The 22,308-nt window shown below is 39.2% G+C and overlaps 2 protein-coding genes across 12 annotated transcripts in view; one reads left to right on the top strand and one right to left on the bottom strand.

The window, feature by feature from the left end:
* The window catches only part of ZRANB1 (zinc finger RANBP2-type containing 1), a 55,302-nt gene extending 39,316 nt beyond the window's left edge, over nt 1–15,986 (top strand). For all 3 annotated transcript variants that reach the window (XM_026704946.2, XM_026704943.2, XM_026704945.2), the window contains 3 exons: nt 8,346–8,475; nt 11,532–11,761; nt 12,441–15,986. In XM_026704946.2, coding sequence (XP_026560731.1) covers nt 8,346–8,475; nt 11,532–11,761; nt 12,441–12,659 — 579 coding nt within the window. In that variant the 3' untranslated portion in view covers nt 12,660–15,986. The remainder of the gene's footprint in view (nt 1–8,345; nt 8,476–11,531; nt 11,762–12,440) is intronic.
* A 538-nt stretch (nt 15,987–16,524) lies between these two features.
* Nucleotides 16,525–22,308, bottom strand: part of CTBP2 (C-terminal binding protein 2) — a 239,604-nt gene continuing 233,820 nt past the window's right edge. For all 9 annotated transcript variants that reach the window (XM_087932551.1, XM_087932552.1, XM_087932557.1 and 6 more), the window contains one exon: nt 16,525–18,642. In XM_087932551.1, the coding sequence (XP_087788677.1) occupies nt 18,462–18,642 (181 nt within the window). In that variant the 3' untranslated portion in view covers nt 16,525–18,461. The remainder of the gene's footprint in view (nt 18,643–22,308) is intronic.

Here is a 22,308-nt window from a genome sequence, read left to right as displayed (position 1 = left end):
GATGTAGTCCCCAGAGAGAACAGATGAGGGCTTTTTCCCTCAGGATTTGAGCAGGTCTGGGCCTAATTTTAGGCAGGCAGCCTGGGTTCCAGGAGCTTCCAATCCTCAGGGTTATTTGACCTAAGGTGTCCATAAGTCTAGGGTGGTGGCCGCCTTTACGCCTACTGCTGCTGGCATGGGTCCTTTCAGTGGGTCCTTTCATTGGCAGCAGGCCTGAGGATATTAAGGACATGATTTCGGTGGCCATTAGGCAGGGGATTTCTGAGGGTTTTCAACAACTCCTTTGCCCATTTGTAGGGGGCCAAGGTTTATTCCCAGCCTTCTCTCAGGTGGTCCCTCCTGTCCAGAGGGGGCTTTCTAGGCCCCATGAATATAGTTTTCCTTCCACTTGTTCTGAATGGGGAGAATATGAGGACAGGGGCTCTATTAATCCTTCAGAACATAGTTACTCCTCCATGTCAGAGGAAGAGGAATGCGAGATTAGGGATTCTAATCTGTCAGAGGAGGAAGGATTGAGGCCTGAGCATCCCACCTCTGCTACTATTTTCAGGCCATCCTTGTTCAAACTCCTCCTGCACAAGGCCTTAGTCACTGCTCAATTAGGACCTGAGGAGGTGGCACTAGAACCTCAGGTGGAATCTTCTGCCCAGAATGATTCCTTATTTTCAAAACCAATTGTCCAAGCTGAGGTATTTCTATCTCCTCTATTATTTCTAGATCTGGTGCAGACCAGGTTTGGGGCCATGCCCCTCATCTCAGGACAGGTGTTTTTATAATATGGGTCCTTCCTTGGCCAATGCCATCCTAGTGCCTCCAGTAGATGCCTTGGTGGTTGCCTCCTATTCTACATCTGGCACTCCAACAGAGCCGGAAGATGTGCTCAAAGCTGAGGACAAGAGGTCTGAACACACCCTCAAATCAGGCTGTAGCTTGCGTGGTCCGGGCTTCTACCGCAGCTTCCTTGTTTACAAGGTCGTCGCTGTGCTGGTTGCATCAGCTGCAGGATCGTTTGCCAACCAGTGATTCGAGTTCTCACCAAGACTTGAATAAGATCATCGCTGCAGCAGAATTTACAGCTGACGCCACATTAAGCTCAGCAAAATTTGCCTCAAGGACGATGGCGTTCTCGGTGGCGGCGAGACGTCTCCTGTGGCTGCGCAATTGGCAGACAGACTCCCATCACAAATGAAAGCTAGCTTCCACCCCATGCTCAGGTGAGAGTGTGTTTGGGGAAGCCCTGGAACCTTACCTGGTAGAGACCAGGGACAAAAGAAAGATCCTTTCATTGGCAGGGAAGAGGTCAGAATTTTTTCAGGCTCCATACTTCCAATCCTCCTCCTTTTGCTCTGAGTCCAATGCTTGTTTCTCTTGGGGCTGGAGGGTGTTCCCTCCTCGCCAGGTGCAGCAACCTGAACGAACAGGCAGGCAACAGCAGTTTTCTGGTAAATGGCCCTTTCGAGGAGGAGGAAGCCGTTTGTTTTGATGCTCCAAGTGACTACCTTCCTTCCCCTCCCATTGGAGGTCGTCTGGCCTTCTTCACCTCAAGATAGGAGGAGTCAACATCAGATGCCTGAGTTCTCAGGACTGTGAGGTCGGGTTTCCAACTCGAGTTCCTCTCCTCTCCCCCAAGGTTTTTTGTTTGCTGTCGAATATCTTGAGACAGGTCCAGACAGGTCCTCATGGAATCGGCCATTCAGTTTCTGGTGGACATAAGAGCCATACAGGTGGTTCCGGTAGATCAACGGGGGCTAGGGTTATACTCCCGGCTCTTTGTGATCCCAAAGGCTTCGGAGGTGGGTGGTGGTGGAGAGCAATTCTCAACCTCAAGTCTTTGAACAAGTTCATTCCCTACAGGCGCTTCAAGATGCAGTCCATCCACTCTATCCTGTGGAGGGTTCGGGAGGGAGACCTCTGATCCATAGATCTCACGGAGGCATACCTCCATATCCCGATCTGCCCCCCCCCCATCGTCAGTTCCTGCGCTTCTGTTACAACAACAGGCACTACCAGTACTGGGACCTTCCGTTTGGCCTCTCATCGGCCCTCAGGGTCTTTACCAAGGTCTTGGCAGCATTGGCAGCATCCCTTCGAGCACTACCTGTGAGTGTCCAATGTTACCTAGACGATATCCTGATCCAGTTATCTTCAACCCACTCTGCCAATCACTACCTTCAGACCATGATGCGGCTCCTACAGAACTAGTTTTTCCATAAATTTCAAAAAAAGTCATCTGCGTCCAACAACCCATCTCCTTCATCTTGGGGCAATCATCGACATGAACTCTATGAGCTTTTTCTTTCCCTGGATCACTGAGAGAGTCTGAATGACTTGATACACTGGATTCGACAGCAGCACACAGTTTCTCTGTCTCTGCTGTCCCAGCTACTAGGAAAAATGATTTCCTGTATAGGCATCGTACTGTGGGCCCATTTCCATGCCCGAACCCTGCAATGGTTCCTGCTGCCATTTCTACGGGCGGGAACCAGCCACTCTTCCACCAGGGTCCGAGTTCCTCCACAGGTCGTACGTTCTTTCCAGTGGTGGCAGTCCCAGGCTGTCAGGAAAGGCCATTTTTTCAAGCAGCTGGACAGGATCATGATCACAACAGATGCCAGTCTTTACGGTGAGGGGGGCTCATCTACAAAGCGAGATAGCTCACGGTCGTTGGTCCCAGCCAGACAGGTCCCACCCCATCAATTGGCTAAAACTCAAGGCCATCTTCCTGGCTTTGAGACACTTCCAGGACAAGGTGACAGGGTCCCACATGTTGATTATGACAGACAATGTGGCTGCCAAGGCCCATGTCAACACACAAGGGAGGACCCAGTCCAAATCCTTGATGCGGGAAGCCGAACGTCTGGGGTGGTGGGCGGAGAGATACCTTCTGTCCCTCAGGGCAGACCACATTTCACTGGCTGAGTTGGACCAAGTTCTACCACTCAGAGTGCAGCCTTCATCCATCCATGTTCCAGGAACTGTCCAACAGATTCGGATCCTCAGAAGGTCTACTATTCACCACTCCCCAGAATGCGCAGATAGACAGATTCTTCACCAGGTTTCCTACCCAGGGAGCGGAGGGGACCAATGCACTTCAGAGCAGATGGCCTCCAGGTTTCCTCTGTGCCTTTCTCCCTCTTCCTATCATTCTGGTACTTTGGAAGATGTTGGAGGGGAAGGTGGAGCTGGTACTTCTTGCGCTTCATTGGCCCAGATGGCCTTGGTTCGCTGACCTGGTAAACTTGTCGGTCGCAGCCAACAGGATTTCCCCCAACCAAGAGGCCTTACTCCACCCAGAACCTCAGTGTTCCAGTTGGCTGTATGGCGCTTGAGTAGAAATCTCTGAAAGAGACTAATTTACTGGATAGAGTGATCCAAACCATCCAGGCATCATGTAAGCCATCAACCAATCGCATCTATGATGCCACCTGGAGAGCTTTTTGCAGTTGGTGTTCTAAGGTGGCCTGGGACCCTACATCTGCTTTGATCTCAGATGTGCGGATGTTCCTACAGGAAGGTCTAGATAAAGGGCTCTCACCAAACACTCTTCGCCAGCAGGTGGCGGCTTTGTCCTCAGTGATGATGTGGGATAATTATACCTCTCTATCCCACCACCCATCTGTTTGCAGATTTTTGTGGGGAGCCTCCAATCTGCATCCCCCGGTAGTTCATAGATATCCCACTTGGGATCTCCCAAAGGTACTCCAGGCCCTGATGGAACCCCCATTTGAGCCTTTAAGATCAGTGGACCTCCGTTTTTTTAACACTCAAGGTGGCCGCCTTGGTGGCTATCACGTCTACCAGAAGGGTGTCACAGTTGGCTGCTCTCTCAGTGAGACAAGATTTGTGCATCTTTCAGGAGAACAAAGTAGTATTATGTTTAGAGTCTACCTTTGTTCCCAACATTAATTCTTGGTTCCATAGGACACAAGAAATAATCTTACCAGATTTCTGCCCTAAGCCTCAACATGAGTTGGAACACAAGTGGCATATGTTGGATGTGTGGAGAGCCCTTTGTATCTATGTTAAACGTACTGTTACCTTTCGCAAGACAGAAGTGATGTTCATGTCCTTTCAACTGGCTTCCTTGGGGAGCAAGGCTTCCCCATCCATGATGGGTAGATGGATCAGGGTTTGTATTTCCACTGCCTACGAGACCTTATCTCTCCCAGTTCCCAAGAAGCTCACAGCCCACTCTACTAGGAATGCAGCAACCTCAGCAGCCCAGGCTTCCCAGGTTTCCGTTGAGGAGATATGCAGGGCGGCTACCTGGGCATCACCTTCCCCATTTGTCCGGCACTGTTGTCTGGAGTCCTTTGCCTCTGCAGAAGCGGCATTTGGCAGAAGGGTGCTTCAGAAGGTTCTTCCAGTGTCGAACTGAGCGGACCAGACGATGACCCTCCCTTGGACATGCAGGCTTTGGTATGTCCCATTCCTGGACTCTTGTAGCAGCGTGGAGGAGAATGGGCATTACGCCCTTTGTATACACGGTGCAAGAGAGTCCCTGTATTCGTCTGGTCTTGGATGGGGAGGGTTTTTCTCACTGTTTTATTTTCCAGAGACATGCTAGGTCTGTCAAGTTTCTTCGCCGAAAAAGCTGGGGGGCCAGAAGCACAGCTGGCGTTTAAACTGTGGCAGACTCAATTCAGTGACATCAGAGGGAGGACTCTTACCCATTCCTGGACTCTCTCACAGCATGTATTGAAAGGGCGTTCTCAGGTAAATATACCAATGCCCATTTTACAACTTTTCTTGCCACACTTGTTAAGTGAATCACTGCAGTTGTTCAATTAGTAACATGGTTGCTCAGTGAATCTGGCTTCCCCATCGACTTGGCTTTCAGAAGGTTGCAAAAGGTGATCACGTGACCCTGGGACACGGGAGACATCATAAATATGAACCAGTTGCCAAGCATCCAAATGTAAATCATGTGACCATGAGGATGCTGCAACGGTTGTAAGTGTGAAAAATGGTCATAGGTCACTTTTTTCAATGCTGTTGTAATTTTGAATGGTCACTAAACAAACGGTTGTAAGTCAGGGACTACCTGTACTGATGATACCTCTCCCCATGGTCATACCCACATCAATAAAAGAGACTGCAAAAATGTTAGCTCAGTGTGGGCACACATACTTTGTTGCAAGACCAATCATGTTTAGTTGCTCTTACCTCCAGATATATGTGCGTAGTCTCTTACTATGCTGGAGATGGGTCTGTTTAGCCCAGCTTACTCCATGTAACTAAGATACAAACTGGAGAAGAGATCCTTGGGGTATTGAGTTGTGTTTTTTTTCCCTTCTGTTTGCCACAAGGAAACAGGTTGATAGAGGTCTTTGTGCTGGGCTGCAAGCACATGGAAATCTATGCATGCTTACTCTGTAGAAAATCCCATTTAGTTCATTGGCTCTTATTCCCAGGTGAGTATTTTTAACATTTCTAGTCCTGTTCAATCAGCATGCTACCTCATTCTCTTCTCACTCCCTTCCATTCCCTTCCATGTGTAGAGGATAAGGGTCTGCAGTGGAGAGCCTTCTGGCCCTGGAGACTCTCTGAAGATGAAAGGTTTTTCTGAATCTTCATGTAGAGAATCTCCATGGGTAGAAGAGGCTCTCCATTGTAGGGACCCTCACTCACTGCGTGTGGAAGGCATCAGGGAAGGCAGGACTAGTATGCTTGTCAATATATCCCTCTGAAGAGGCAGCCATTCTCCATCTGCTGCCATCATATTTCATGCTTTCATTATTTATATCTCCTGCCTATTAAAACTGCTTTCAACATGTTTCTGCTATTGTATTTTTCCTCCCCTCCCAATATTTTTTGGGGGAGGGGGGAAAGAACATTGCATTCCCTTAGATCAATATGACTGTAGCTTTATGTGTGCATATGTAACATTCTTGGTTGTCTAAAAGGCATGCATACTCCCTGTACTCTCCCAGCATTTTGAGTTTCTGCTCTGGTTCTATGGCTCTAAATTGTATAATGTAAGTTGTAATATTTATTTTATAGTAGTGTCAAAACATTATCGGAATCATTTCAGCTGACATGTTGCCTGTTTTTCTGCGCTTAGGACACTTGGTTAAGCAACACAATTCTTGTTGGTTGTTTTATTAGGGTTTGAGTGCAGTATTTCAAGCTGGTTTAAAAAGCTAGAGAGTGTTGCGTTTCTATTAGTACTGTGAATGGTGATTATATAAGTGCTTTCTAACTCTTCTGTTCAGATGAATGTAGTTATTTAGTTGTTTCATACATAAATGTGCTTATTGTTGGTTGAAATGGAAGTTCCTTAGTTTCCTGTTTTCAAAAACAAAAGATATCTTCTCTTTAAAGGGTGAATGAAAGTTACATTGAGGCCTGTATCAGTATGTGTGGCAAGATGAATGACAGGCCCAATCCAAGAATGCCATAGATTAGAACAATCCAGCCAAAGCTCAGATCTTTATTTGCTCATACCATAGAGACAGAATGTTGCCAAACTAAATCTTTACTTCTCTAACCCCAAGGGTTTTATCCTGGGAGATTCTAAAGAGTGGCTATCCTAAACCTCTTACTCTTTCTCTGATTCATCTCCAACTGTATTGTCTCAACTCCCCCTAACCCTCATGGAATGTGCTCCTTCCTTCCTGGGAAATTGCCACTTCTCCTTCACATCACCTCCCCTTTCATAGACACATTCCGTCACCTTAGAAGTCTTATCCCAGTGACATATGACCTTTCTGGCCCTTCCTTACTAGCTTTTTGAGGAACCCAGCAGGGAAGGTTGCATATGATGATCTTGTGATCATAGGGGCTGCAACTGGTCATAAGTGCAAACCAGTTGCCATTGGACTTGTCACAACCATGTGATGGCAGAAGTGCTAGGATGGCTGCAACTCCAAGGACATGTAACCACCATTCATTTATCGCTGTCATAACTTTGAATAGTCACTGAACATATGATCATAGATCAAGGACTACTTTTATGTATGGAGAGATGGAATGACACAGGCTTTAGCTTAATGGATGGTTTGATTTGTCACTGATGACTTGGATGAAGTAGGGCACCTTGTAATATTTACAGTTTGTCTGTATCCAGGCATTAATGATGATGTAACAATTATTACTATGACTAGAATACATTCTCCAAAAGCCGGAATATTTAGACTGACAACAAAATTTTCCATTTTTTAAATAATAATGTACACAACTTGGAAGCTAACACTGAGCACCATATGCTTAACTGTAATTAAATATAGGTTTGTACACTGAGAGTAAGCCTACAAAATGTAACATGAATAAATGTTTCATGATAAGAATTTACATTGCTTCACTGTAATATCTGTCAGTATAATACTTTAAGGTTTTAAAGCGTGCTAAATCAAATTTCACCATAACATTAAAATTGCTTCTCTAGTCACTGTATCAGGTAATATGCAGTAATTTTGCATGTAATTTTGACTTAAGAAAAAAACTGATATCCTTTTGCATATGTTTCCTTATCCCCTTTTCTTTTGTAACTATGCCTGTCTTCACTAGGCTACTATAATTGGAAGCCTTATAGGAAGCATATAAGTAATTAAAACTAGATAACATAACTAAGACAAACCAATATCTTCATTATGCCCTGTTTTTCTCATGTAATGTATGCCTCATTAAATGATTTACCAGATTATATTTATGCTTTAAGAATACAGTTAAAATATTTTGGTAATCAGCATTTAAAAAATTGATTTCTTAGAAACATTTCAGTTACAATAATACCTTAATTTAATAGACCATTCATCAGGAAAGATGTCCTGAAATTACTGTTAAATGTTAAATCTGAAATTATTTTGCACATCTGTAAAATACCTATCTACCATTTTGCATTTGTGTAAAAATATTTATAGGGCCTTCTGGTTGATTACAGATGGCAAGATTCCATGTTATAGCCTCCATCTTGTCCACTGCTCTTTCACTTGTTATGGGCATAGCCAGGAGGAATAGATCTCTGGTTGCAAGTGAGCAGAAACAACAGGGGACTTCCAGAAATCCCTGTCTCAATTGCCTTATCCACTGTACATGGGAGGAGGAGCCTCCAATCTTCTCAGTGCCACCACTGTCTCAATGGGGCAGATCCCATTGGCCTACTGCTGCCACCAATCTTTTCACCTGCTCCATTCCCCATTTTCAAAGAGCTTACCCAGAAACCTCAATAAACCTTAATGAAACAGACTTTGTTATTTCAGAGATAACTTGGGTCTCTATTTTTGTCTGTTGGATTCAATTAAATTGTGGTAAGTGGTATTATATTGTACTGAAATCAAAAGTCAATGTTATTGTTTTATCTCACATAATAACAATTTCATTTTAAAATGTTGTTTTTGAAACAGCCTGGCGCAAGTTTGGAACAGACACACATTTTTGTACTTGCACATATTCTTAGAAGACCAATTATAGTTTATGGAGTTAAATATTATAAGAGTTTCCGAGGAGAAACTTTAGGATATACTCGTTTTCAAGGTAAGTATGATTTATAACACAAACAAGATTTTAATTTAAAAGATATTGGGAAAATCTGTAATTTAAAGAAAATTAAAGCAGTAAATGTAATTTCTATTTCTCATGTTTAAAATTCTAGTATTTTTATTAGTTTTCTTGAATTTTTCTTTTTCTTAACTATATTCTTCCCCCCCACACACACTTTTCCTTTTTCTAATCTGTATTAGTGTTCATTGCTGTAATGTAATTTTTAACAAAATTGCTATTAAAATATGTTGGCAGGTTACAATGATTCAATGCAATAGAAGCATTTAGAAACACTTTAGAGTATTTTGAAGTTAACAGAAATATAAGTAATTTCTGAGTTCAAGAATTTTCACGGGATTTGTATATGCTTCTCATAATGATATGTAGAAAGCATGATACTTAATATCAGAAACCTCATTGTAGCCTTACAGTTTATCTTTAGAATACTACCACCTATAAATTGTCTTTTGTGATTATTGTGATTGGTAACTTAAAGGAATTTGTGACATAAAATACAAATCCCTAAGGGAAGTTTCACACATTCTTTTTTTTAATAATGTAGTAATCTGAAGATATAGTGTAAAGAAAATTCTATATATCATGTTTAGATTTAAGATTTTAAACATCTTAAATTCTTTTTATAGGAAAAGCACAATGTAAGAATTACTTTCAATAATTAGGAATTTTAGATCTATAATAAGTAGAACTTTTAAAGAAAGAATTACAAGTATGGGTTCATTAATTTGTGAAAAGCTTTGCTATGAAGTTGAATATAATAGTCTTAAAGATGAGACAATCATTCTTTTGAAATCATTTAAAATGTTGAAAGTACAAGTAGTCTTCACTTACCGACGATAATTGGGATTAGGAATTCCATTACTAAGCAATATGTTTGTAAGGCACAACATGACGTGACCACAGTTGCAGTTCTGACCGTTTTAGTTGCTCTTGTTAGGCAAATCCCGTATGGTTGCTGTGTTTCACAATCGTGTGATGGCCATTTGCGACCTCCTTCCAGCTTCCCCACAGACTTTGTCAGAAGCCAGAGATGAAGGATGGAAATGGTGATTATGTGACTGCAGGACACTGCAGTGTTGCCGAGTATCCAGATTGTGATCACATGACCACGGGGACACTACAATGACTGCAACTGCAAGAACCCATCAAAAGTACCTCACTTTCAGTGTGGTTGTAACTTGGAATGGTCACTGAATGAGTGGACATTAAAAAAGAACTCCCTGGATGTCTTGGTATTCACACAAAATGACTACATAATATAAATGCATATATCTAGCCAGAAACAACCCATTTTAAAAAAAGGACTGGAGTGTGTAAGAGTTTTTCAGAGCTGAGATAAAGAGAATTAACTGAAATCAAGAATTGAAACAGGTCTTGTACAAATTAATTGCCTATGGTTATATGCATCTTAAAATTAAAACCCACTGAATAATAAAAAAAATGTGTGTCTGTTGAATATTGAAAATAGTCTCTGAATTCTTGGCAACACTTATGTCACATTTTATTTGCACTTACCTTTCTTTCATAATTTCACTTAAATTACTCAATTCAAGATGATACAAAGACTTCGTTTGTGTCATCATACTTTACAACCATTGCCTGAGAATTATACACTTTGCTGGTTGAAGAACGTAAATTATAGCCCCTTTCTTTAACATCTTGTTACCAGCACGTAAACCAATAAGTGCAAGGAAGGGACAACAATGGGACTTAGATAAATTTAAAACAGTCAGTTGCTGCTAATCTTGATAGTTACATGCTGCCTCCAGGATCACAGATTGAAATAGGAGACAGTAGCCAAAGCTTGTGTTCCCATAACCATTGGCATCTGATTCAGCAAAAAATGATCTCTGGTCTGATGAACATCACTTTATGCTAATATGACAGCTCTTTAGGCTCCTCTTTCATTTTATGAATTTAAATTGAGAAGACATGGAAAGTCCCAAGACAAGCTCAAATATCTTTTTAGATTTCTGGGAAAGTGAGGACACATAACAGGGCGCTGCTAGGGAAGCTGCAGTTATAACAATAGAATTGTTTTGTTTTGATGAAATACTTTGGTATGTTGCTACTGTCTCTGCTCTTGGATGTATTCTGAGCCTCTGTGAAATGATGGAGAGGCTATACAGAAACATGGAATTTTAATTGAGTTCTCTTTATCTAGTTTTAGGACTTGTCTGGAGAAGATATCATATTTTAGATGGTATTTATGCAGAAATGCTAAAAACTCAAAACTTTTAAACAGCACTGTACTTGTAGTACTCCAGTTGTTTGGTTAAAATTCTGCATATCTTTGAAGTTCCTCAAATGAGAGTGTTGGAAGGGAGATTCCATCATGTGTATTAAAAGCTGTGGAAACCAGGTTGTCACTGAATAATTAAAATAGAGATTATTCTATATGTTAAATGTAACATGTTAATACCTTAAAAGGGTAAAACTTCAGTTGCCATGGGAATTCCTTTGGAGCTAGCTATAACTGTTTTGGGGGTTGCATGATATAGTATTTATAGTACAGGTATTTCTTGACTTATGACTGAAATTTAGCCCAGAATTAGGGTTCTAATTCAAAGCATCATGTGACTGGATTTAAAGTTATAATAGGGTTTTATGATGGTTGTTAAGGAAATCCATTTTAGTTAACCCTGGAAACTGTCCCTCCCCCAAAAGTCACAAATCTTGGTCACATGACTGCAGAGTACTGCAAATGGCCGTTAAGGTGGATCAGTTGCCACGTGCCCAAAAGGTGATTATGTGATATGGATGTGTGTGACATTTGTGACTCTGAAAATGGATCATAACTGGGAAAGTTTGTCAAATGGATATTAATCGGTCATAAATGGAAGACTACCTGTAGACTCAATTATTAGAATATATTTGCAACTTTTTACATCCCTTAATTGATAAAGATTCAACTTTCTACTGAAAGGTATCTTAAAGGATTATGTTCATTGTCATGCTTTAGATAAAAATCTTCACCAAAAACAATACCTCAAGTTCATTTTATTTACCTTTGAACCTTCCTTTTTTCATAGGTGTATATTTGCCTTTGTTATGGGAACAGAGCTTTTGTTGGAAGAGCCCTATTGCTCTGGGCTACACAAGGGGCCATTTCTCTGCTTTGGTTGCCATGGAGAATGATGGCTATGGCAATCGAGGTGCTGGTGCTAACTTGAACACTGATGATGATGTCACGATTACTTTTTTACCGTTGGTTGACAGTGAAAGGAAGCTGCTGCACATTCACTTCCTGTCTGCTCAAGAGGTAAGAAATGCTTCATAATTATGGTTACATCAGAGATGTTCCTCAAGTATTAGATGAGAAAAATAAAAGCCCAAGGAATATGCATAGTTATAGCTAACATGCAAGAGATATATTGACCACCAAACTCTACTTTATGCTGAGGACTTTATGATTAAGAAATGTTTTTAAAAAGCAGCTATAATTAAAGCTTTGAGGAAAAAGCAACAACCAGATAGTTCAGGTCCCTCTTAGTGAATCATAACTAGAAATATGGAATGATAGTGTCTGCAAATGATAAGCCAACTTTCTAATAACATTTAACCATATTGTTGTATTAGGAAGGAAACATTAAAGTAGCAATTAAAAATATGGATTTTTATTTGATGCATATCAGGTTCATGATCACAGATAAATACACTTTTATAACTAGGTCTGTGAAACAGAACTGTTAGATTTCTTCAACTTTAGTTTACAGAATTTTTTTTTTAAAGTGGGGATTAGGCAATAGATCGTCATGGAGGAAATCTATTTATGTGGCTACTAGAAGTTGAAAACAACTTGATGGTACATAATTAATTCTACAGTTAGGAATTGGCTAGTAGATTTTTGAATCAGCCACAGCAAGTGTTATACAACACTTGTCTCTTTTATTTGGCAGTATTCTGAACTGATCATGTTGTCTGTATTTTTTTCTCCAAAGATTGGTAATGAGGAACAGCAAGAGAAGCTGCTTAGGGAATGGCTGGACTGTTGCGTGACAGAAGGTGGAGTCCTGGTTGCTATGCAGAAAAGCTCTCGCCGGCGTAACCATCCCCTGGTAACGCAGATGGTAGAGAAATGGCTGGACCGCTATAGACAAATCCGCCCCTGTACATCCCTTTCAGATGGAGAGGAAGATGAAGACGATGATGATGAATGAAAAAAAAAAGGGATACCAGCTGCATATAGTGTATGGTGACAACCCCAGCTCTTGGAGCAGTCTAGCAAATTGTTGCACGGTGCCCCAATTGTAGCAGGGAACATCCTGCGTAGGATTTTGAGTGGGCATGGGAAGAATTCAGAGACTAATCTCATGCAAGAAGGAAGTATGTTGGTTGGACTCATTTGTAAACAAGAAAAAGAAAGCAAAGCCCTAATTTTATTACCAAGACAGAAAACGTTTTTCCGGTTGTACATCTGCCCTTAATTATACCACATGTGGTTGTGCAAGAAGGTTGAGTAATAGGAAAAAAGTGTAACCAGCATCTTACAATTATTGAAGGAAATTCTTTTAAATAAGGGCACTTAAAAGCACATTGTTGATTAATATCTGTTCCTTTTGAGACTTACAGTAAAATTTGATTATTTTGCATCTCTTTTTAAGCATTCTGACATATTTCCTTGAAATAACATTTTATATGAAATCTTGCAAATGCCCAGATCAGATCATCAGATCATGTGGCTTTTTTTCCTTTGTTTTTTTTGTTGATGCCATATAACCAGAGTAACTCATATGTGTTAAAAATGTATTGTTCTGTTAAATTTAATATTGTGCCCATTACAGTATAATAAAAATGAAATTTTAAAGGGAAAACATATGGAAGGGATGATAAATCTTGACTAAGTGAACTATTTCTGTAAAGACTTCTCTAGTATCCATTACTACTTTTTATCACAACTTTGGAATAGTTTTTCCCGCCCTTTCAGGCTACTTAAAATAGTAAAAAAAATGCTGTTCCAGGGAACTTTATGCTAAACAGTTGTGTGGAGTTTGTAAAACTGAACTGCATTTTGTCCAAACCCGGTCTTGCTGTGAGTTGTACTATAGAAATTAATATTTTACAAAACCTTTCCCCATGCAAGTTAAAATTGCCTCCACTGAGGAGCATTCCTTGGTCATTAAAATTGAGTGAGAAAGCACTTTGACTGTTTTCCTTAAAAGCCTTTATTCTAACGTTTGTTGGGAAATCCTGTGTACTATTTTTCCTTAAAATGTAACCTTCAGAATTTTGTGCATGTTGACTGATTGTGGCCACATCTGAACTTGTAAGCTTCCTGAAACTGTCAGTTCAGAATATATTCTCCAGTAAAAAAAAAAAAAAAACTTTTATTATACTTGATTACCTTAGCTATGCTGTATTGAATGGATCTAGCCCTACCCAAAACCTCACTGTAAGAACACTAAAGGTTGAATAGTTTTGTATGCAAAATGTAGATCCTGATAAGCACTTTTTAAAGACCAATGATGGTGGAAATGATGACATGGAACCTGTTATAAGATGGAATCCTTGGTTTAAGAATCTGAGCAGAAACTGTACCTTTTTTAAATGGATGTAAAAACATAGGAGCCATTTTGAATTAATTGCTTTTTAAAATGGTACATTTCAAGCAAGTGAAAGTTAAACAAAAATTTCTCAAAATAATTCTACTGACAAATAAACAATGACATTTTATCAAGGTACTGTGTTGAAACATATCAATACATTTTTTCACTCTTATAGAAACTTATTAATGTTTTACACAAAGAAAATCACATTTGACTTGTGATAAATTTACGGAGCAGTAGAATCATTGGATTTCTTTTCCTACAACAGGCTGTGCTTTGATATATTCCCATTTTTAAGTTTTTCTAAATACAGTTAAGGGGTATAATTTAATACCATTGTCCCCTGGCCTGCTCTACATTATTTTCTCTAAAATTCCTGCATCCCTGAACTAATGGAATAAATTAGATGAATATGTTTAAGTAGAATGAAGAAAATGGAAATGTTGCAAGTTGTGCTCCAAATCTGAGTTACTTCTCAATTCTCAGGATTTCAAGCAATGAGATATGGCCTTGAATATAAATTTTATTTTAATTTTTTGAATATGGCCTTCTTGAATATAATTTTTTTTTGCCCTATTACCGTATTAGGAGGAGAAAACGTTTAGCTGTATTTAGCTAATAAATGGCTCTAGGCATTTTCTTGAATAAAGGCATTTGGCTGCTGGTAGGGATAAAACAATCAGCAATATACATTTTATTTTCATGTTATACAGCTATACAAGCAGCAATATGCATATTTATTATTATATAGTCACAGTACATCCTTATGAGGCTTAGTGGAAGTCAGTGGTTTTATAGATTGTAATTCCAGTTGCTCTTGCAGTATAGCAGCAGTTATTAATTATAGCTGTGTCTTGAACACTAATTGCAGTAGTACGCAGGCCTCTCATCTGCTGTAAAATTTTTGGGAAGGATTACATTTTAAAAAACAAACTTGGAGGTATTCTGACATGATATCCCTGCTTTAAAACTAGAAGTCTGATTTCAGTTTGATTTTCTTTTTAAGTTTTAAAGACTCCCTCAGTGCTCCAAATTAAAAGCTCTATTTGGCTGTCCTAGTTTTGGAATTGCAATTTTTAAAAACCTTTAAATACCTAAATTGTTTATCCCGTTCAGATATTTTGTTCTATATCTTACTTCAAAGCCTGCTGTTCTCCTGGGGAAAAAACCCCTCACCACTTCTATGGTTAAGATCAAAATGATTTGCCCTCTCCACCATTTTGTATGGTAATTATTTTTTTTCAAAGCTGTGTTCTATTTTAGTGGATTATGCTTTCTTAATTACACCAGTATTTTATAAATTCTTTTAATGGCATGCCTCTTCTATATCATTTAACTTAGATTTAGCCTAGTAAGATAACTTTTACAATGGCAACTGGTATACAAATTTCAGCACAAAGTCTCCTCTAAATATCTGATTTTAATTGGGGAATTTTTTCTTCAAATTAGTAACTGGAAGTAATACAAAATTGTCTCCATGCAGCACATTTACTAATGGTAGAATATCCCACAACAAATATGACTTTTTCAAGCATTATTTTTCATGAACGCTAATTTGGAATGCTAATTCCTGGTTTAAGAACTAAGTTCCAAAAATAGCAGCTTCTAAAAATTCACTAATGCCAGTGTAAACATTTTGTTACTTCACCTTCATTTGTGTGACTTCCTAAATTGTTCTCTGTAATTCATCAATGTTTCTTCTCCTGGTTGCTTCTATTCTGGTGTCTATGGTAAGTTGCACATATTTGCAGTGTTAGATCACATTTATGAAGTTGACTCCCTTGAATATGTTCAAGCTGGTAATGTGCTTTTCCATCAATTCAAAACAAAATATAAGTTTTGTACCAATAATTTGTTTTCGATTTTTGCTTCCATAGTTTGTGTGTCTCCCCTTTCCTTTAAGCCTACTCAAATCACATTAAAAGTTCACTGACAAGCTAATTTTAGTATCAGATTATCTTAATGGCCAAATGTTTGTATATTTTCATGATTGAAGTCCTGTGACCCTGGATTGTAAGTTTAGCTTTGTGATTTTTGAATTTATACTGACTCCTGCCTCGACCAATTCTCTTTTTCTTTTGTATGTTGCCGCAGACCAAAGCTATTGCTGTGGAAAGAAAAGGGCAGTGTGTGAGCTGGTGGCAAGCTTATCTTTTCTCCTCTCACACATAGCACAGTATAGGTTTCTAGAAAAATATTGACTAGTATTGTAAAAGTTTTAACATACGCAAAGTATTTTAGTCATTGCAATCATTACTACAGTTCTTCAGGATGGTCCTTTAGCGAGTTGTGGTTCATATGAAATACAAGTTTTCTTCTCATGCTGATAGCAGCATAAGAGTGGCTGTAAACTAGCTGTTAATTATCCGCAAGATTATTGTGGGACACTTGGCATGAAAGCAGATTGATGCTGACCAGTATAAAATGTCATACCTCTGTAATTCCATAAAGCTTAACAGTAAGAGCTTCTAAAATTGCATGTAGGACAAGAACAATCTTTTTATTCAGACACATTATATTCCCCCACTATACAATATATTCTGCTATGATGAGGAAAAAACTACACAGAAGGAATACTTTCTCCATGTTGTCCTGGGAGTTCCAAATGATGTTTGATCAGAATCATCAGAGGCGTGGTGGTGCAATGGTTAGAATTCAGTACTCCCTACTCACTTCAGGAGTTCTAATCTCACCAAGCTCAAGGTTGACTCAGCCTTCCATCCTTTCGAGGACCCAGATTGTTGGTGGCAATATGCTGACTTTGTCAATCGCTTAGAGAGGTAAAGCTGTAAAACACTGTGAAGTGGTATGTACGTCTTAAGTGCTGTCGCTATCCTCTTTGTCAACTCTTGGCCAAATGTTAATGGATTCTCAGATTCTAGGTATACTGACTTCTGGGGTAAGACACGTTTGAGAAGTTCAAAGTCGCCATCCAGTTTTATCCTAGATCAGGGGTGTCAAACTCATGGCGGTGTCACGTGACATATTGGGACATTTTTCCCCTTCACTAAACCAGACATGGGTGTGGCCAGCGCCTGCAGGCCAGGAGTTTGACAGCCCTGTCCTAGATGTTCAATAGTCTTATGAAGGATGAAAGTTTAATCATCTCCTTTGGATTCTGTAATGTTCTCAATTAGAATTGATTCAAGAACATTGAGGGCCTGGTCCAACTGGAATTCTAGAAATTGTCACTTTTTATTGAAAACTGCACTGAACGCTATATGTCCACCTTTACAATAAACAAATACAGTAACGGTAATACACTAAAACAAAACATTTCTGGTAGCCATTGGTTCTGGTTTTGTTTTGTTTGGGACAGCTTTTAAAACTTTTATCACAGAAACAGAATGAACCCATACAAAGGCTCAGAATAAGCCATCTTTTTCAACAAAAAGGTGATGTTTCACAAAAGACTATGAATATAACATGTAACTAGTTGATACAAATCTAATAGGATTTGTTAAAATCAGTCACATCTAATAACATATTTTGAAGTGTTCTTGTATAAAATACCACATGGAGAAAAGAAGACTTCAATGTCTAAAAAAGTGGGTTTTGTTCATACAGTCTGACAAGTTACCATAAAAAGTGTTTTTTTTTCCTGAGACATAAGGAAATGCAACATTCTTGAATCTTTTCCAGCTCAAGACTTTTCCACTCAATAAAATAGCTGTGGATTTAAAACTGAGAAAAATATATTTGAATATAAATGTGAGACTTAACACTTTTTTGCATCATCAACATGTTATTGAACTTACAGCTACTTTATTAAGTGTATCTTGTAGGAGAAGCATCAATTTCTGCGAAAAAGGCAGTAAGTTAACGTAGGCCTTTTCCTTTCTCCAAACTATATCACTGTAATTAAACTTGAGTAGCATCCCTCCAGTATATTAGTCGCTACAGAAAACTGCAACAAGCAAAACTGTCTCCCGTATGTCATCTTTCCTCAAGGCATAGAAAGAGAAGCCAGGTGATTGAGTAAGGAAAGGGCTGAAGTCATAGGATGGCATCCTCTCTATTATCATGTAAGCTTTGTTAGGGCTGTTAGATATGCTCTAAGTAATAGATACTTCAATCAGGTGTTTTTTCCCAAAAGGGACATAGTACATATATTATTCTTGTGATTGATGTAAAGATGAAGGAACTTAAATACACAATAACAGAAGCTGATCAGTAATGTTATCAAATCCTAGTTTTCAGTGCTTCAGTAAGCAGATGACTTCTTCTGTTTCCCCCTCCCTCCTTTAAGTCTTGACTCCTATCTTTTAATTTTTGTGGTTGTCGTCGTTAACACTGGAACATCATGATGCATCTGTCCAAAATGAATCTTACAAATTTTGTATCAAATTCTTTTCAGTTTGTCATTTTCTTTTCCAACGTCTCTTGGTCCCAAATTGGAGTGCTTTAAATTGTCTGCTATTGCTCATTTGGATGTTCCCTGTTGTCTCCATGTTTTGAGGGCTGGTTAGGAGACGGAGCTTGAGAAGGGTGTGCCACGGTTGGAAGATTATGAGTAACTGGAATCCCTCCTGGGATGATACCTTCCATAGCTGCTGGAATTCCACCTGGAGTAACACTCATCATTCCTGGTGGATATCTAGAAAGAAATAGAATTTTAATTAGAAGAAAATGAATGCAAACATGTTCTATTAAAAAAAATATGGCGAAATGGCCAAGGGGTAGAGGAATTCCATTAGGAAAACATATTTTCCTAATAAGTTCAGTAACAACATCTTATTTCAATCCTTTCAAGACAGCTCTTACAAAAACTGCTTTATCCTATTTCTTTATTCATGTCATTTTAGAAGCCTCTGCAAATAGACAGAATATATATCCCAACATTTGGAGAAACACTCTGAACACAAATTCCTCTTGTTTTTTTACATCTCTTTTCAAAAGATAACAGGACAGAAACAGTGGCCAAATTTTTCTATTGGAAGAAAGAACAGAAGAATGGAAAGTGACATTTTATGCAACGGATGATAGTCTTCTCTTTCAGGAAACACTTCAAAGAATATAAAGGGAGAATCCAGCTTAATTTTGAATTATCTAGATGAGATGGGCGACACATTAACCTAATAAAATAAGTAAATAAATGTAACAATGCTTGTTTAACTCTATTTTAGAAATTAATTGAAAAATAATGGTCTAAAATGCCTATTTTAAAATAGATTGAATTTATACAGAAGTTCATAAAGTTACAAATAATTGTAAAGAAAACTAGTATCAATGGATTATGTTCCTCCAAATTTATTTCCAGTATAATCAAAATAAGAAAGCCAGTTTAGTGTCATGGTTAAAGGCTCTCTGGAATTGTATAGGAAAAGTAAAGTTCTAGTTAGTATTCCTTAGCCAAAAAAGCCAGCTTGCTCTCTTCTCAACTGGGACAAGAGAAATTGAAAAACGTCTTAAAAGATGGTGCTGGCAAACCGCTTCGGAAAAATGTTGCCAAGAAAACTGCATGAACCTGTAGATTCAGTTACCTTCAATCAAGATTGACTTGAACAATCATAACAATATAATCAAAATGGTTGCCAACCTTTTCAAAACATCTACAGGCAATCCTTGACCATTCAGAGCCATTCAGCGATCATTCAAAGGCTCTGAATGAACGATGATTACAACCTTGGGTCCTTGGGTTTCAGGCAGTCTCAGAGCTTATGATTAGTTGCATGATTTGCAATTATATTTGCAACCTTCCTCCAGGGTTTTCCCAGAAAGTCAATGTGGGAGCTGTCAGAGAAAGTTGCAAGTTGCAGGATACCTCTTCCCTACCCATGTGCCTTCTCTCAGCCTCTGTGCTTGTGTCACACCAGCCACTTGTGCACTCTTTGTACCCTCTCCCTGACTCACCTCTTGCGCACACCCTGCCCAACCTATGTCATGACCTCATGCACTCACTCTGACCTATGCCTCTCATGCACTCATACTCTCTCAAACCTGCATCTTTCGTGCACCCCCTTGCATCTCCTCAATCCATGCTACACCCTTGTGCAGCCTCCATGACTTGCACCTCTTGTGCACCCCCTTGCACCCTCCCAACTCTTGCCACACCTTCTCTGCATCCCTTTGAACTCCCTTGCCCCATCCCCAACCTAGCAGCTATTTACCTGCCTGCTCACCTGGGACTTACAACTTCCTGCTGGCTTCCCCATTGACTTTGGTTGTGGGAAGCTGGCAAGAAATTGCCAATGTGGGATTCTGGTAAAAATGACAATTGGGATTGCAGTTTCCATCACTAAGCGATGTGGTCGGTCAAGTGTGATGTCACGTGACTGTATGACCACTTTAGCAGTGGTAGTCCCAGTGCTATCATACTGCACCGTTCAACAACCTCACATGACTGACATGGGAAGACGTGGAAGTTCAAGGCAAACAGATGGGTGACAGCTATGGGTGGGCAGGTGCTATGGAGCACAAACCAGATACATGGATAAGTGCTATGGAGTAGATTCAGGAGTACGTATGGAGTGTGGGTGGGTGCCAGGAGTGAGGAAAAAAGCAGCAGGATTGGCACCGACTTGTAATTTGCTCCTAGCTTACCCTATTGACTTTGGTTGTGGGAAGCCAGCGGAAAAGCTTTCACATGGTAATCACATAACCACAACTACATCGCAATTGTCCTATCTGCAAGGCATTTGCCATGCACCCAAATCATGGTATGACCATGAGGATGCTGCAATTGCTACATGGATTGGACATATATCCTCCTTGTTCATCATCATCATCAATGTAATTTAGAATGCTTGCTGAACGAGTCTTCACAGGGGAAGCCTATCTGTATTACATAATTCTTGTTTGCAAAATATAGATTACTAAGTGGCTTGTAAAAATCTTTCTGGAATGTCCAAAGATTTTAATTTTTTTTGTACTGAAAGTGGACCAGAGGATACTTTCTGGGGTCTGTAATTTAAGTTTGGATCCATCTTGCATTGGAATTAAACCTCTTAGAAAAAAAATCCTCATTTTCAAACATTATACACCTGTGCACACACACACACACATTCTTTTGTGTGGTTTCTATTATGTCTAAAATATATGTAGGTTCCTGGATCTATAAGGATAATTGAAAAATAAAATCATATACACAGCTAGTTTTGAAAGGCTGAGACTTCATAATTTATTTTCTCTAACAAAAGGTTCTGCTCTCTGTTTACTTGAGAAAGAAGGAAATTTAACAGAATCATAAAGTTGTAAAAAGCTATTCTGGCCATCAAGTCCAACTGCCATTCCATGGAAGAATCTGAATTAAATCATCCAGGATGGACAGCTGTCTAATCTTTCCTTAAACAAATCCTCTTTAAGATTCTATTATATCGAACTGTTCTTGGGCTTAGAAATTTTTGCCCGCTAACATTTAACTAGAAACTGCACAATATAACTTCAATCTGTTATTGCATATTGTGCCTTGTGAAATAATAAAGGACAGACCTTGGTCTTCTGTGTCACATCTTTTTTGTCACTTGAAGGGTACTATTGTATTTTCCAGACTGTCTTCTCCGGGTCAAATGCTTCCCACTCCCCTGGCCTGTTCCTATTAATTCCGGTGAAGAATAAGAAACTACAGATGATCAATGGAAATCTTCCTTATTCTCTAGTTAGTCTAAACTTTGCCTACAGATTATATTTCAAGACTATTTCACAGCAACAGATATGTGGATTAGTAGTGGATGTCTCTGATAAATGAAAACTGATACATTGCTTCAGCTGAACGTTCCTATCTCAAACCAGCAAGACATCTAGTGGAGAGGATGGTAGCTCATAAAGATGAATATATCATGTAAGAATTGTCTTCTTTTGGGGGGGGGGATTACTGTTGCCCTCATCCTTCAGTCCCACTGGCCCAAGTTTTACCCTACTGGAATACTGTTCCATACAGGGTTATTTATAATGTGGATGAAGGTATAAGCAAGCCAAGTTATACCGAATATATTTTATGTTTTTAAAGTAATAAAGCAGTTCTAAAATGGTAAAGGATGTAATTTTTTTTAAAAATCACCCAAAGAGAAGAAAATGTTGAAATTTCTAGACTTTTGAGTTAAATACTACTAGTTGCTATTTGTAAGTATAAATGTTTTTTATGTCCATAAACGTTTGGGTGAGAGACTTGGTCCTCTAAGTTCTGCATGTTCAAAGTTATTTAAGTGATCTAGTGGAACAGTTATAACTGAATAAATTGGTATTCAAATCATAGAAAGCCTTTCATGAAATATAAAGCAGAGATGAACAATAGTTTCTAGCCCAAGTCATTATAACATGATCT

Source organism: Pseudonaja textilis, chromosome 4 (assembly GCF_049901715.1).
Source record: "Pseudonaja textilis isolate UNSWEBS1 chromosome 4, rPseTex1.2, whole genome shotgun sequence".
NCBI classification, from domain to species: domain Eukaryota; kingdom Metazoa; phylum Chordata; class Lepidosauria; order Squamata; family Elapidae; genus Pseudonaja; species Pseudonaja textilis.
The sequence above is the reverse complement of the archived record's forward strand: the minus strand, read 5'-3'. Positions and strand labels throughout refer to the sequence as shown.